Source organism: Acipenser ruthenus, chromosome 2, assembly GCF_902713425.1.
Source record: "Acipenser ruthenus chromosome 2, fAciRut3.2 maternal haplotype, whole genome shotgun sequence".
Classification (NCBI taxonomy): domain Eukaryota; kingdom Metazoa; phylum Chordata; class Actinopteri; order Acipenseriformes; family Acipenseridae; genus Acipenser; species Acipenser ruthenus.
In genome coordinates, this window is record NC_081190.1 from 16,077,641 (window position 1) to 16,091,768 (window position 14,128).

The 14,128-nt window shown below is 37.5% G+C and overlaps 1 protein-coding gene across 2 annotated transcripts in view; it reads right to left on the minus strand.

Annotated features, from left to right (window-relative positions):
- Positions 1 to 12,543: 12,543 nt before the first annotated feature.
- Positions 12,544 to 14,128, minus strand: part of LOC117403743 (spliceosome-associated protein CWC27 homolog) — a 90,959-nt gene continuing 89,374 nt past the window's right edge. For both annotated transcript variants that reach the window (XM_059006709.1, XM_059006712.1), the window contains one exon: positions 12,544 to 13,015. In XM_059006709.1, the coding sequence (XP_058862692.1) occupies positions 12,853 to 13,015 (163 nt within the window). In that variant the 3' untranslated portion in view covers positions 12,544 to 12,852. The remainder of the gene's footprint in view (positions 13,016 to 14,128) is intronic.

Genomic DNA, 14,128 nt, shown 5'->3' on the forward strand with positions numbered 1-14,128 from the left:
GATAAAAATAATGATTGCATTGAAAGCAAAACAAAAGTTATTAAAATGCTAGAACTCTCAACACTTGTTGAATAATGTATTGTTCTGAAGGGACTAGATCTTCCAAGGCTCTTGAAAATCTCAAAGAGCACCCTGGTATTTTATTTTACAAGATTAAATTCAGGCAGACCTTAAATGGAAATATTTTTTATATTCTCCAACTGAAAGGTTAGATAACAACCATCCAGAGTGTAATTTAATACCAAATGTTCATTCAGGCAGAAATAAACTATGTTTGAGGTTTCCTTTTCAGTGTTTAACCATGGTCTTTGGTTGTAGACTTGGGCTTAATTTATTGTTTTGACTGGTTCCTTTCTGTGCTTTAAATTTTTTGGGAAATAGTATTCATTCCTGATCAGTCTCGTCCAATTCCTTTGGTACAACAGTTTTCATATGCAGTCTATCCTGGATTCCAAGTCTGAAGCAATTGATATCTGTTATTGTTAAAGTTCCAATACTTTCCTCAAGATCCCCTTATTATACAGTATCACATTCCACCTTGCTTTTTTCTAGTTGGCATCCCCTTTTGGATCCCAATGTGAGCTCCTTCAATGGTGTATCTTTAATGAGGTGCTTTGCAGATGTAGCCGTGTAGGCCAATTTCAAACTGAAAGACTGGAACAAAAAGTAGAAAACCTCAAGACAAAGGCTTAGGGTGATTTATCTAAACCACCAACAGCAAAATTTGAATGGGGAAGTCACTACTGTGGTACTATGTAGCACATTTCTGAATTAAATTTCTGTTATGAATAGAGGACAAATGTTTCCTTAAATCGCAAATAAAATACAATTTGAACGTTTTCTCACTTAAGCAACAGACAGACAGGAAGAACGGGCAACCTCCTTATCGTCTATCAAGTCAATCGCCTCTTTTCAACCTCCCAAACCAAAGTAATGGAAGTTACTAAACCCTGGAGAGGGCCAGCTTGGGCAGTCTCTGTCTGGATTCGTCAGGCACCTGAGCACTCATGGTCAGTGTTGTGTGGTTCAGAGGCAAACTATTTCCAGCCGTTTGTCCTCCCCAAACCGGCGGCCATGCAGATTGACAATATCACTTGAATCACCCTGCACTCTGTGCGCTAGCGACTTCACCAGGGTTACAACTGTGGACCCCATTATTCTTGCTTTTTAAAATAGTTTGGTATAATGCAGAAACCAAAGTGTTATTTCAGTGGGGCCATAAACTGGGTGCAGGCTACAAAGCATTAAAACAGTTGCATCACTTGACTTGAATCCAATTGAAAATCTTACTCGATTCCAATACTGCACAAAGCGATTATTGAAAAGTCTATGGATAACTGCTTTGTTTATTTGCATGTTCAGGTCATTTAGAAATTTGAACTGCAACGTGCTGACACCTGGTGGACAATTGTTGTTAATTAGGCTAATTAACCATTGCATATAAAAACCAGGTGTTTATATTTCTGTTGATAAGCCCCATTCAAAGATGGATGGATGAGCGTTTCCTCACACAAACATTTGATTCTCTTTTTTATTGTTTATATTAAAAGGTATTAAAAACAATCAAGTAAATACAAAATGTTCAATATATAAATGGTTAAGATGCTTAAAAAAGACAAACAGGTAAACCTATTTCTTTAATTTGTTGATATAATCCGTGTTATTAAAACCCAAAGCAGCTTCAATTTTGTCTGTAGAATCTTTAGGAACAGGAAACATAACTAAGTTGGATCTCTTAAACGGCTCCGATAGAATTATCAATGTGTTAAATGTTTAGGTAGTTTAAAGTGCACAGCATTTTTTGGTGAATATTTCCTGCTTTCCGCTTGTAAGTGAGGATTTTGGCCAAACATGTTGCCAAATTTCTCCCATGAGTAGCAGCAAATACTGTAGCAGGCAAATAAGCCTCTTTTACATTTCCATCACTGTACTGTATATTTAATAAAAGAATTTCATTAACAATGTCCGGTGCTTTTGAGCTTGCTTTCGGCTTTTCACTGCCGACACTTACAGTAGGGATTCTCCAGAAAGGTGCAATGCCAAATAAAGAGATATAGAAAAAAACAGGTTAATAACTAAATATTGGAGCAATATAACCCAGAACCACTTAGAATGATTTATAACACCATAAAATAATAAGAGAAATGTGAAAAAGCAACAAAAATGACATTAGATGCTAGTTTTAAAATAAATAAATAAATAAAGCAGCCCTTTTTGTAAGGAATGACAAACAGATAAAATGAACACATACTGTATCCCTGATCCTGATCCACAGAAACTAAACAAATGAAGCCAATGAGAATACACATTGGTCCAGTGGTTAAAGAAAAGGGCTTAATGTAATGAGTCAAGGTATCTAACCCTGCAAGTGGTTTTAATAGCCCCTACAGGTAGACAGAGGAAGAACCTGTTAACGCCTACATTAGTAAGCAGTACGTTTACAAGTCAATAAAAACAAGTTACAATAAAATTAATTAAAACAATTAAAATACATGAACATGAAAAAGTAAAACAAATCAAAACAAACATAAACATCAATATAAGTAGAGAAATAAATACAAGACGAAGAAAGAACATATTTAAAAATGTTAGTCTAAAAAAGTGAGTTTTTAATCTTGATTTAAAAATATGAAGTGACTCTGCATCTCTAATGTCAGATGGTAGTTTAGTAGTTTAGCTCGGAGGATTGTAACTGAAAGCTCTTTCTCCTTTCCTTTTTTGTCTTAATCTATGGGAGGGACAGAAGACCAGAATCAGCCGACCTTAAAGCACGTCTAGATACATACAGGGACAACAGCTCTTTAGATAATCAGGTACCAGGCCATGAAGTGTTTTGTAAGTATGATCTTACAAATCAACTCTAGGGGGCTCCCGAGTGGTGCATCCAGTAAAAGCACTCGCTAGGGTGCAGGATGCGCTCTATAGCCTAGACGTCGCCGGTTCGAGTCCAGGCTATTCCACAGCCGACCGTGGACGGGAGCTCCCAGGGGGCAGCGCTCAATTGGCCGAGCGTCATCCGGGAGGAAGGAGGGTTAGGTTGGCCAGGGTGTCCTCGGCTCACCGCCCACCAGCGACCCCTGTAGTCTGGCCGGGCGCCTGCGGGCTTGCCTGTAAGATGCCCACAGCTGCATTGTCCTTCGACGCTGTAGCTCTGAGGCGGCTGCACGGTGAGTCTGGAGAGTGTAAAGAAGCGGGCAGCTGACGGCACACGCTTCGGAGGACAGTGTGTGTTCATCTTCGCCCCTCCCGAGTCAGCGCAGGGGTGGTAGCGGTGAGCTGAGCCTAAAAATAATTGGGCATTTCAAATTGGGGAGAAAACAATAAAAAAAAAAAAACTAATTGGCAACGACTAAATTTTTAAAATAAATAAATAAATAAATAAATAAATAAACCAACCAACTCTAAATCGTACTGGAAGCCAGTGTAGAGAAGGCATCATAGAAGTTATGTGGCCACTTTTCTTTTGTTTACTAAGCACCCGCGCCGCTGAATTTTGAACAAGCAGCAACTGTGAAGGCATGGTCTGGTAACCCAGCAAAAAGAGCATTGCAGTAATCGAGCCTAGATAAGACTAAAGCATGAATTAGCTTCTCAGAATCTGGCAATGAAAGACAAGACCTTAGCAATATTTCGTAGATGATCGGATATGAGCCTCAAAACAGAATCAAATATGAATCCCAAATTTCTGACCTCTGATTTTGGCTTTGGAAGTTAAATTACTCAACTCTGTTTTTAGAGAACTGGCAAACTCCAGTTGATGCTGAGAACCCAAAATCCAGATTTCTACATCATTCAGACACACAGCATAGCTGTTAAAATATACACTATGTTTACGAAATATCTCCCCAAGCGGTAGCTTCTATAAAGAAAATAATATGATACAATTTGTCTCTGTTTAAAGATAATTGACTAATTAGGTACTTGAATTGTGATAAATCCAGACTGATACTATTGTAACCTATATTCTGGTTAGAACTCTCGTTGCGCAATGAATAAATGAACAGAAAAAAACAAAGATGTAAATCCAGCTGGAAAAAGCATACTAAGAGTGTGACAAAGACGTTTATGCTTTGCCAGTCCATGTTTGGGGTTATGTTGATGTAATCTACAGTTGTTCCAAATATACTATGTTGTATAAATAAAATGCTTTACACAAGGGAGTATTGGTTTCCATGTTGGCATGTATACTCATTGCCCATTGATGTGGTTTGATGAATAAATGAGAGTGGACAGTTATTACAATCAGGAGTATTGGCATGCAGTTGTGTTGAAGACAGTAAAACAAGGCTAACTGCTTATTATCTAAATAAACAGAGCCTAAATATAAGACCATCTGCAGCGCTCTCATAATTCTGTTATTTATGTTTTCGACCCAGCAGACTTGGAAATAACAACTTAATAAGAACTGTAATAATTAAGAACTTGAAATATCTTCTCTTTTTTTAATTTATAAAATTACAGCATATAAAAACAAAACAAACCAGTATATTTTGGCAGGCAGGACATCCCTGTAAATAGAAAATAATGCAATTTAAATGAGAAAATGACACAGATCCCTGTTTATGCTTTAGTCTAAACCTATTCAGAACTGTATACACTCCTATAAATTTTTCTTTCAGTTTCTGTTTCACGAAACATAAGAAACTGGTCTGTCTGGTTATTAAAGGATTTGGCTGGTGTAGGATCTGCAGGGTAAGATCCTAAACCAGCGTACTCCAGCAGTGTGGAGCAGTGGTAAGGGCTCTGGACTCTTGACCGGAGGGTCGTGGGTTCAATCCCAGTTGGGGGACACTGCTGTTGTACCCTTGAGCAAGGTACTTTACCTCATTTGCTCCAGTAAAAACCCAACTGTATAAATGGGTAATTGTATGTAAAAATATCATGATATCTTGTAACAATTGTAAGTCGCCCTGGATAAGGGCGTCTGCTAAGAAATTAATAATAATAACCGTATATGAACCAAAACCACAATCTATTCCTTCAAAAATATATGGAAAAGACAAAACCCTTTATTCTTTGAAAAAACTTGAAATTTCTTTAAATATAGTAATTAAGAGTAACAGTGCTCACACAAGCACGTTAATGCACAGAACATCATGAGTGTTTTTTTTAATACTTTTATTTTCTAAAGCAAATGAAACTTTTCATTATATTCCTTTGTCATAGAACCACCTTATATTGAGATACACTTTCACCTCAACCTATCAAAATACATTATGGAAATACATTTCTGGACCTCAGTTCAAACATACTGAACTTTAACTGAACCTGGCTGAATTCCTCTCTCTCTAATTCTTCATGTCCCGTGTCCCCTTAAAAAAAGACCTTGGTGCATATACCATATCTTCTATAGAATGCAGTGCAGTTCTAATAATAGAATGCAGTGCAATTCTAATAATAGAATGCAGTGCAATTCTAATAATAGAATGCAGTGCAATTCTAATAATAGAATGCAGTGCAATTCTAATAATAGAATGCAGTATAGACATGTGACGTTTAAAAAAAATAAAAAAAAATAAATAACAACAAGGTGATGACCATGACGTAAATCTACAGATTAGTATGGAGTAAGATCTGATAATATCTTAATGAAAACTGGAGTGGTATTTAAGACCTATAGATCATTAGGGAAGCAAATGAGGTGTTAGTTTCATGGTAGTATATAATAAAGTGACAGATGTACTGGATGTGAAATGACTTCTCATCTCTTCCCAAGATACACGACGTACAGAAAGACAGATTTACAGACAGAGGGACACCTCCATATATCCCCAGAAACGAAGACTCGTAACAATATTTGCTAAAAATGTTAATACCAATTTTCATCACAACTGGATTTAATGGGAAGAATATCAAATGTGGAATGCATGCCCCCGTTACCAAGAATTACATCCCGTTCGGGGGATGATAAGAGACCAGCAAGACGTTTAAATATATAATATAAAAATAGCCCATCCCAGGAAAAGTACAAATTATTTGTCTACCTTTTTTTTTGAGGAGTCTGACCTCTCTTAGCTCTGCAGTACTGAATTTAGAATATACTTACGTCTGATGCACAGTACTGTAAGACAGCCTGTGTGACAGCCCTTTGACAATTACTCACTTTACACCTCCAGCTTGCGGTGTTGCTATCTCACTAATTCCACAGCACCTTTAGGGCTATGTTTAGTACCAGGCCATCCTAGTCCTGTCAGAACTGTGATAATAAAATGAAGCTATATGCTTTGCACGTCTAACTCCAACACCACACTTGACAGCGGCAGCTTCAGCAGAAAGGCAACAGTTCAAAGTTTGCTGCCATGAATTAACACGTTCCAGCGACAGCCATCCCTAAACACCACCTTGCTAGTCACGCTTTCAGAAGATACATAACAGCACATCCATGGAGTTAAGGAGGACAATGCACAGGCTGCTGCACTTAGTAAAGGTGTCATCAGGAAAGCTGAAAGAAAGCGAAGGAAGCAATTTTTGTTATCTTGAAAAAGTTAAAAGGGTCATGTACACATATACAGATCTGTGAGATAGACATCATGTTGAAAAAGTGTTGTCATGACCTTTCATAATGTAGTAATAATGTTGGCTGTTGGAAAATAACGGCTGTCTGTGCTCACTGTCAAGGCAGGATTGATGTGGTGCAGAAACAGTGTTACAGGGGCTTCTCCCCTTTTGATGATGTTTTGTAGGAGGTTGCTGTAGATGTTTATTGTCTCCATGAAGACACACATTGGCTTTTGCACTCCCACGGGCTACTGAGGGAAGTAGTCTCGGGTTGGTTTGCATCCCAGAACCACAGTAACCGCTACTGGTCAGTGTAAAGCTTCCTGGGTGAAGAGGAGTGATTAGATGGACAGCCAGAAGAGAGGACGTCTGTTCAAATTTGGGAGAAAAATTAAATACCTAACTGGGACTTCTAATAAAAAACGTGTAGCTTTCTTAATGTTATTTTCACGTACTTAGACTTCTCATAAGTACATATGATGGGGTGTCTACTTCAGGTGCAGTATGAATGTACAGTTTTGTGCTACAAATGAAAGAAAGAACGGGACCTTTGTATATCATAAATTCTAAGTGATACTTCCTTTATTTTTTTGTATAATTCATTTTTGTTTATTCTGTACAGCTGCTTAATGTGGTGAAAAGACTGTCCTGAAGTGTCCACATTGAGAAGCATACTGTAGCATAGTATCACTTAATCACTATAGCGATGCAGGTCAAAGTGCGCCTGCCATCTCGTGGGGGCAGACGCGCATGGAACAATAAATCACACTCTCACTCACATACATCACCACCACCACTCATTCCTGTCAGAAGGCTTCTCTCTACACCAATCAGAAAGCACAACGCAATCAACACTTAACTTCTGTGAGAGATTGTCCTGACAGGAAAACTTCACCTAGCCTGCTTTTTGGACTAAACAGATGCAGCTGCTGTGGAAGAAAACGAAAGGGAGACCTGTATCAACAGTCATGACCATTTTGTTTTTTGTTATATAACAAACAACATTTAATGCCAATACAAACATCCCAATTTGTTGATAAGCCAGTAATTGGCGACCAAATAAGACCAAAACTGTGACTTTACTTGAGTGGCTAAGATTCAGACATAAGTAAGAAGTGTACTTTGTGAACACTGTCAAGTTTTATAACCCACACACCACTTTGTGGCTTATGAGGATATGTAGCAATAATTCAATTCGCTCAGTAATATTAGCCTTTTTATCTAAACAAACTTATAAAAGTCTCAGTACAGTATATAGCTAGCCACCTGAAAGCTTATGCTTCTTTGGTAAGTGACTTCTTATTTTTCATGTTTCGATTTCACTATTGTTTAGTGTTCTTGTATCGCTTGTAACACACAGTATTAGTTCTGATTATTATTATTAATACTAAAACATAACCTTATCAGGCACTATTTAAAGCCTTACAGTTTCAGCAATACATGTCAGGATTACATTACATGCATACCATGCTTTGGTCAGTTAACACGACCAGCTTCACGGTCCTGATTTCAAACCACTTTGTGTACTTTTGAAATACAAAAGGAAAAATAAACTAGGCATGTTTACAATAACAGTTGGGGTGTTAAATCTACAGTTTATATGAACTGAAAGACTATTTAAAAAATGATGCCAAATGTATAAAATGTTTACAAGATATTTATTTTGTGACACTAAGCCAATGAGAAATTATGGGCCATATTCATAAAACATTAGCACACTGGTTAATGCACAGCAAAGCGCTGCAGTGCATTTATTGGCTCGCTTAATGCTTTATGAATACAGAACTGAATAATGTAGACCACCAGTCTGCTCTAAATTGCAACGCATGGATATAATGACTTTATGAACAGAACTGGTTGCTGTGACGAGCTGAAAGCTTAAAGATCTGAAAAATGCATATCGGCTTACACAAGCTCCACGAGTTTTACTGTATACACAACTCAGTGGTAGAGGTAAACTGAAGCGGGGAAAACGCTCATTTTGGAATTCAGTGAATCTCACCTGTTTTAAATTTGTGCTGGCCTGGCAGTGCTGTTCCTGAAGAGTAACATTAACTTTCCTTCCTGTACCGCATGAAAATTTCGGTTTCCTCCCTGAAGTACACAAAACGTTTGCCCACAGAACCACTGCCAAACTGTATACTGTGTTCCACATGGCAGAGTATTTTATTTATACCATGAAATCTGTCACTGCCACAAGTCATATTTTTTATTTAGAAGAAACTCTGATACTGACTGGGTAAGGGATGCAATGCCAAGCTTGATTGTTTGCTTGTTGAACAATACCTGAAATAGCCTTACTGAATTCAGTGCGTACTGTCATCATGAGCTTCTATTAGTGAAAAAACAACATAAAGAAATTTAGTTTACAAAGACATTTATTGTCGCATTTCCTTCACCATGTATTACATAAATTCCATTATAAATGGTAGACTTTTTTGATACTGGAACTTATCATAGCCTCTGCAGCGAACAGCTGCGGGCTGGTTCTGAATACCACCTCTGGTAGCCGGCGCAGCCGGCTGCCAATCCTTGAGGTTTCTGGGGCCTGGGGTGCCAATTTGCCACTGGTTTGTGCACTGGGGGGTGGTTGCTTTTTTACATGTGTGGCGCAGCACGCAATGCAGACAAGCCTGCATGTAGTATCTGTGAAAAAACATTTCTCACATACAATAATACAGTAATACAATTACTTAATTGTACAAACCGTCTCGTGATTTTGGCTGAAGCTCCAGCTGGAGCTACTGCAGCCTGGGGGGAGAGCACAAAGTTAGCCGACTTACGTTGCTTGATCCGTGGGAAGGGGAGACTCAAGCTGCCGGCTTCACGCGAGGCACAAGGCTGTAGTGGGATTCAACAAACAACAGGCTGTAGTGCACAAATACGAGTAATTAGTAAAACTAATACAGCGTACATTTGTAACATTTTATAACAGAAAAAGTAAGAAGTACTTATCTGACTAGGCTCTCTATTGTCAGGTCAGTCTTCAAAGGAAAAATGGCGCCGAGATCTGTGCGTTGAAATCGGTTGAAATTACCCAAGTTAAGGTAGAGCTCAGAGACAGCTAGGTTTTTGTTTGACGTTTGTACAGTGTTTTTTTGCTTGCATTTAAAAGGGCCAGTCACCGTATTTCTGTGTTTTGGACTTTGAACAAAAGAACACGTATTCACTGCATATTACATGTCACTACAACCCAGAAACCCCGGAAATGACGTGACTGTGTGAAGATAGCAGCCTAGCCACACTGCCAAAAAGGGGCTCTATCTCACTATATATACACACACATACACACATTTTAATATGTAATAACATGTCTAAGCGTGCCAACTCAGCAAGTTACTCATTTGATTTGTTACCTGAATAGTTAATTGCAGCATATTAAGTTTGTCTTAAACATAAGGTAAAACGTAATGTATGAAAACTAAACATTTCAGCTAGTGTTTTTGAAGGCTTGTAGGAATGAGCTATGTAGACTGAAAGAACGGAATACATTTAGCTTAGAGCAAAGAAGAATTAGGGGGGTCATGACTGAAGTCTTTAAAGTCTTAACATCATTAACCCAAACCAATACTTTAATGCAGCACAGAAACCAGGACCAGAGGAGACAGCTAGAAATTAAGTGGAGATAGACTTAGGACAGGGAGAAGGAGACACTACTTCACACAGAGTGGTGTGTGTATGAATGGGTTACCTAGCCATGTTGTTGAGGCAAAATCACTTGGATCCTTGAAGACCCAACTTGACAAAGTTTTTAGATCAAACAGCTACTAGGAACCAAACACACACATATGGGCGTCCTCTCGTTCATATAATGTCCTTATGTTCTTAAGCGATGGACACATTGTGTAGTACTGTACTTGTAATACTAATAGGGCAGTGCAGTGCGGCAGGGCAGAAGCCCTGTTGTTATAAATGGTGTGTGTGTGGTAATGTAAGGTTAAAAAGATGAGGTTAAATCTAGCCTTGCCACCAATCACAGGTGAGGCCATTCCCCAATTAGGTAATTGGTGTTAATTGGGGAGTGGCCACATGTATAAAATGAGCCAGAAATACTTTGCTGGGGAGAGGAGATTGGGGGTGGACGTTTGTGCTGTGATTTTTGTATTGTATCTGTAGTGAAGGCTAATGCTCAGCTTACAGGTGATTTATTCTTCTGTTTGAGCATTTTACTTTGACCCTCGTGCCAGTTTATTCTGTTCCTATTTTTGTGTTTGTTTTGTCAATAAACGTGCGCACCAGCACTTCAACTTCCTGTCTCTGGGGCTCTTTCCTGCCTGTAACAGCCTGGGCTGTGACGCTATCCTGTCACTTGGAGATTTAGCAAAACAGAGTGAAACAATTTCTAAATGTTAGTTGTAATTTCATTGTATGAGTTGGCTTCTTTGAGAATTCGGCACAATCAAATGTTTACGTTTAAACACTACAGTTTGTTTATTGCATACACTGTACATTTGTATGCAACAAATGGCAAGTGAAGAATGAGAGAATGGAGTTATATGTTACAGAATTTAACACCAAAGTGCTCAAACTAAAGACTGCACATCACATTTTCTGTAGACTCCCAAATTATTCAACACTAATAGCATTTACGAGTGGGTGGGTTAATTATGTTTATATGTCAAATAGGATCTGTGTGGGGTCTAAAAATAATAAAATTGTATACAATTAAATAAAAACACTTTATTTAAAGACTCTTTGGTGCTTGTGTGCTTATGTTGTGGTCATTGGTACAACAGCAGCTAAACAGAAAACTGTACAATGTTTACTGGTTGGTACTGGGAAAGAAGCTGGTACTGTAGTTGAATGCAAGATACGAATTACAGAATTTGCTAAAAATGATGGATCACTGAATATAGTAGAAACTCTAGAGCACAGAAAATGCAACAAAATATTTCTTCAAGTGTTATATGATGCACAATGCTGCTTTAAAAAGATAACTATTTTAAACCATGTACAGTAATAAACACCTTCAAAGGTATTTTCCCTTTAATCTTGGATAAAGCTGTGAATTTTTACCATCAGGTAATCTGAACTACATGGTTTACTTGTAATTTGTTTAGTCCTGACTACAGCTATGGCCTAAAGTTTTGAATCACCTAGAATTTTAGGATTGAGACAATAAAAAAATATTTAAAAACGATATGGACATTACTTGGATCTTTTATTTAAGATCATGTAATCAAATAAACTACAACATTATATCGCAAAAGTCTACCTGAAGCCACAACAGTAGTACAGTATTTAATATTAGATTTCAAAATGTAACATTTTAAAACTTTTGTCCATGAAGTATATGGAAAACTACAAAGTGGTATGTAATTCAATATGTTTGTGTAACATTATTCGGCAGGTTTAATTGAACTTTATGAAGAAAAATAAGTTAATTCAATAGGGTGATGCAAAACTTTTGGCCATAGCTGTGTATTCATATTGTGAGGGATTAGTTAAAGTAAATGAACAAAATGTGAAAGGACAATGTAAACCAACTGGATGGTGAACAAGGAAATCAAATAGAGTAAAGTTTTGGAGATTCAAATTAAAGATGGGTTAATTAATAGACTTGTAAATGCTGATGGTGTATTAGATAAGGGAAATTTAAATTAAGTAAGTTTGGTTTAAAATAAATATTATGGGGCAGGAATTATACCTTGGGGCTTTAGGACCCTGGGGAGAGAACACTCCATTTTGGGGAAAGCTGAAGTTATCAGGTGGCCATCTTGGTAAAGGCCTTCTAAATTGGATAGTTTATGGGATAATGAATGATAATTGAGAAAATACTAATCAGCTGCGAATGATCATGATTGTGAATAAAAAGGCCACAGTTTGTGTGTTCTGTTGGTTTGGGGTTGTGTGTGGTGTTTGAACAAAGAAAAAGAGGTAAATTAAAACTAAGAGTTGTTTGGTTGGGGACTGGTAAATGGACTAGCTGTCCAGTGGTTAGTCAGGTTAGTGGGAAAAGTTTAGTTAGAGCTCCGGAGAGGAGTTAGGCTTTTTGTTTTGGTTTATTTTGTTTGGAAATAAATAAAACGCACAGGCCCTGTCCTGTTTCATGGAAAGCAATTGTGTGAGTGCTTTATTTTACTACAAGAAGACAGGACTGGTGAGAGCGGACACTTGTGACAAGAAGGCAATCCGTCACAATATATAACTTTGTATGCACAATACATGAAATTCCTATGAAGATCACACATAAAGCCATCTAATCCCATTGTAAACTATCATTTAATGACTTGTAGCACTTTGCAAGGCACACTCAGAATGATGCAGCTAAAAGTACTGAGGTTGGTGACTTGGGCAGAGCATGCACAGCTAAACCTCTCTGTCATCGCCTTTCTGCAAAGGAGACAGACAAATTCACCGTCTTTCTTTTTTCTCTCTCATTATCTTTTTGCTTTCTTCTCTTCGCCTCTTGTTTACAGGGTTGCGTGGGTCGTGGATTTCAAATGTGTCTTCATCTTGCATGGTTGCATCCTTTACTTTTCTGCTTTGCTCATCAAACTGAAGGACATGGGACATCCTAAAAGACACAAAAAACAAGAAAAAAGTTCATCTTGAATAAATACACTATAGGTTTTGGAATAATTTGTATTTTGGTTCCTTGTTAAAAACAACCACCAACATGATTTCACAAGGGACCACCCCTTGTTCATCGGAGCAAGTATTCAAGTGTAAGAAATGCCAGTTTGTTTGCTTTAATTTGGACAAAATACCAGTTGAAAATTTGGCAGCAGAACATGCTTAAGTTATAAGATACCAACCATGGGTGGCAGGGCTTTTTGATTAAAACAAGACCAAAAGAGTATTCTTTATTTGATTCGTATATGAATGCTTTCTTAGCTTAACCTTAAACAGAACACCTTGTGGAAGATAATAATTACAAGGTTAAAAATGTTTTGTTTTATTTGTACAGTGATACATCTGTACTGTACTATACTGCAACAGTACACCATTGAAAAACAATAAGCACTCTTGCTGACATGCGAGGAGGACATGTTTCACAGACAACACTCAAAACACCAAAAGCTTGTGTTAACATTAAACACGCCCCTAATCAAAAAGTAGAAATATACATATACAAATTGAACTGAACGTCATTGTCACAGAATGTCATACACTGTTGTGGAGTTCACTGGTCCTTTCCCAAAAGAAAGATTCACTTGAAAACATATAATTTAATGAGGTTTAAGCTGCTTAATATTAAAGCTAAAGCAATGCAATAATACAGCATCAAAGAAACCAATACTTTCCCTAAACATACTTCCTCTATAAATCTAAAGACTGACACTGACAGTTTTGGCACCAGAAGAGGAAATTGTAAGGTTTTGTTATAAATATATTGTATCGTCAACATTAGCAGTCTGGGCTATGAATAACTAATCAATAATGAACCTGAAATGACAACCTTACTCAAAATAGGAATGATGTTTGACTGAACATGTACTTCAACACATTCAATGTTTTCTCTCACAACAGCACAATGTGACCCTGGGAACTGTATGGCTAGTCAAATGGCCCTGAGAAACCCATCAGCATAGATTTAAAGCATATTTGGTTTCTGATTATTGTGATGTGATGCTGTATTTGTTTTTGAAATCAAGACAGTAAAATTAAAAAAATATATATGTTTAGT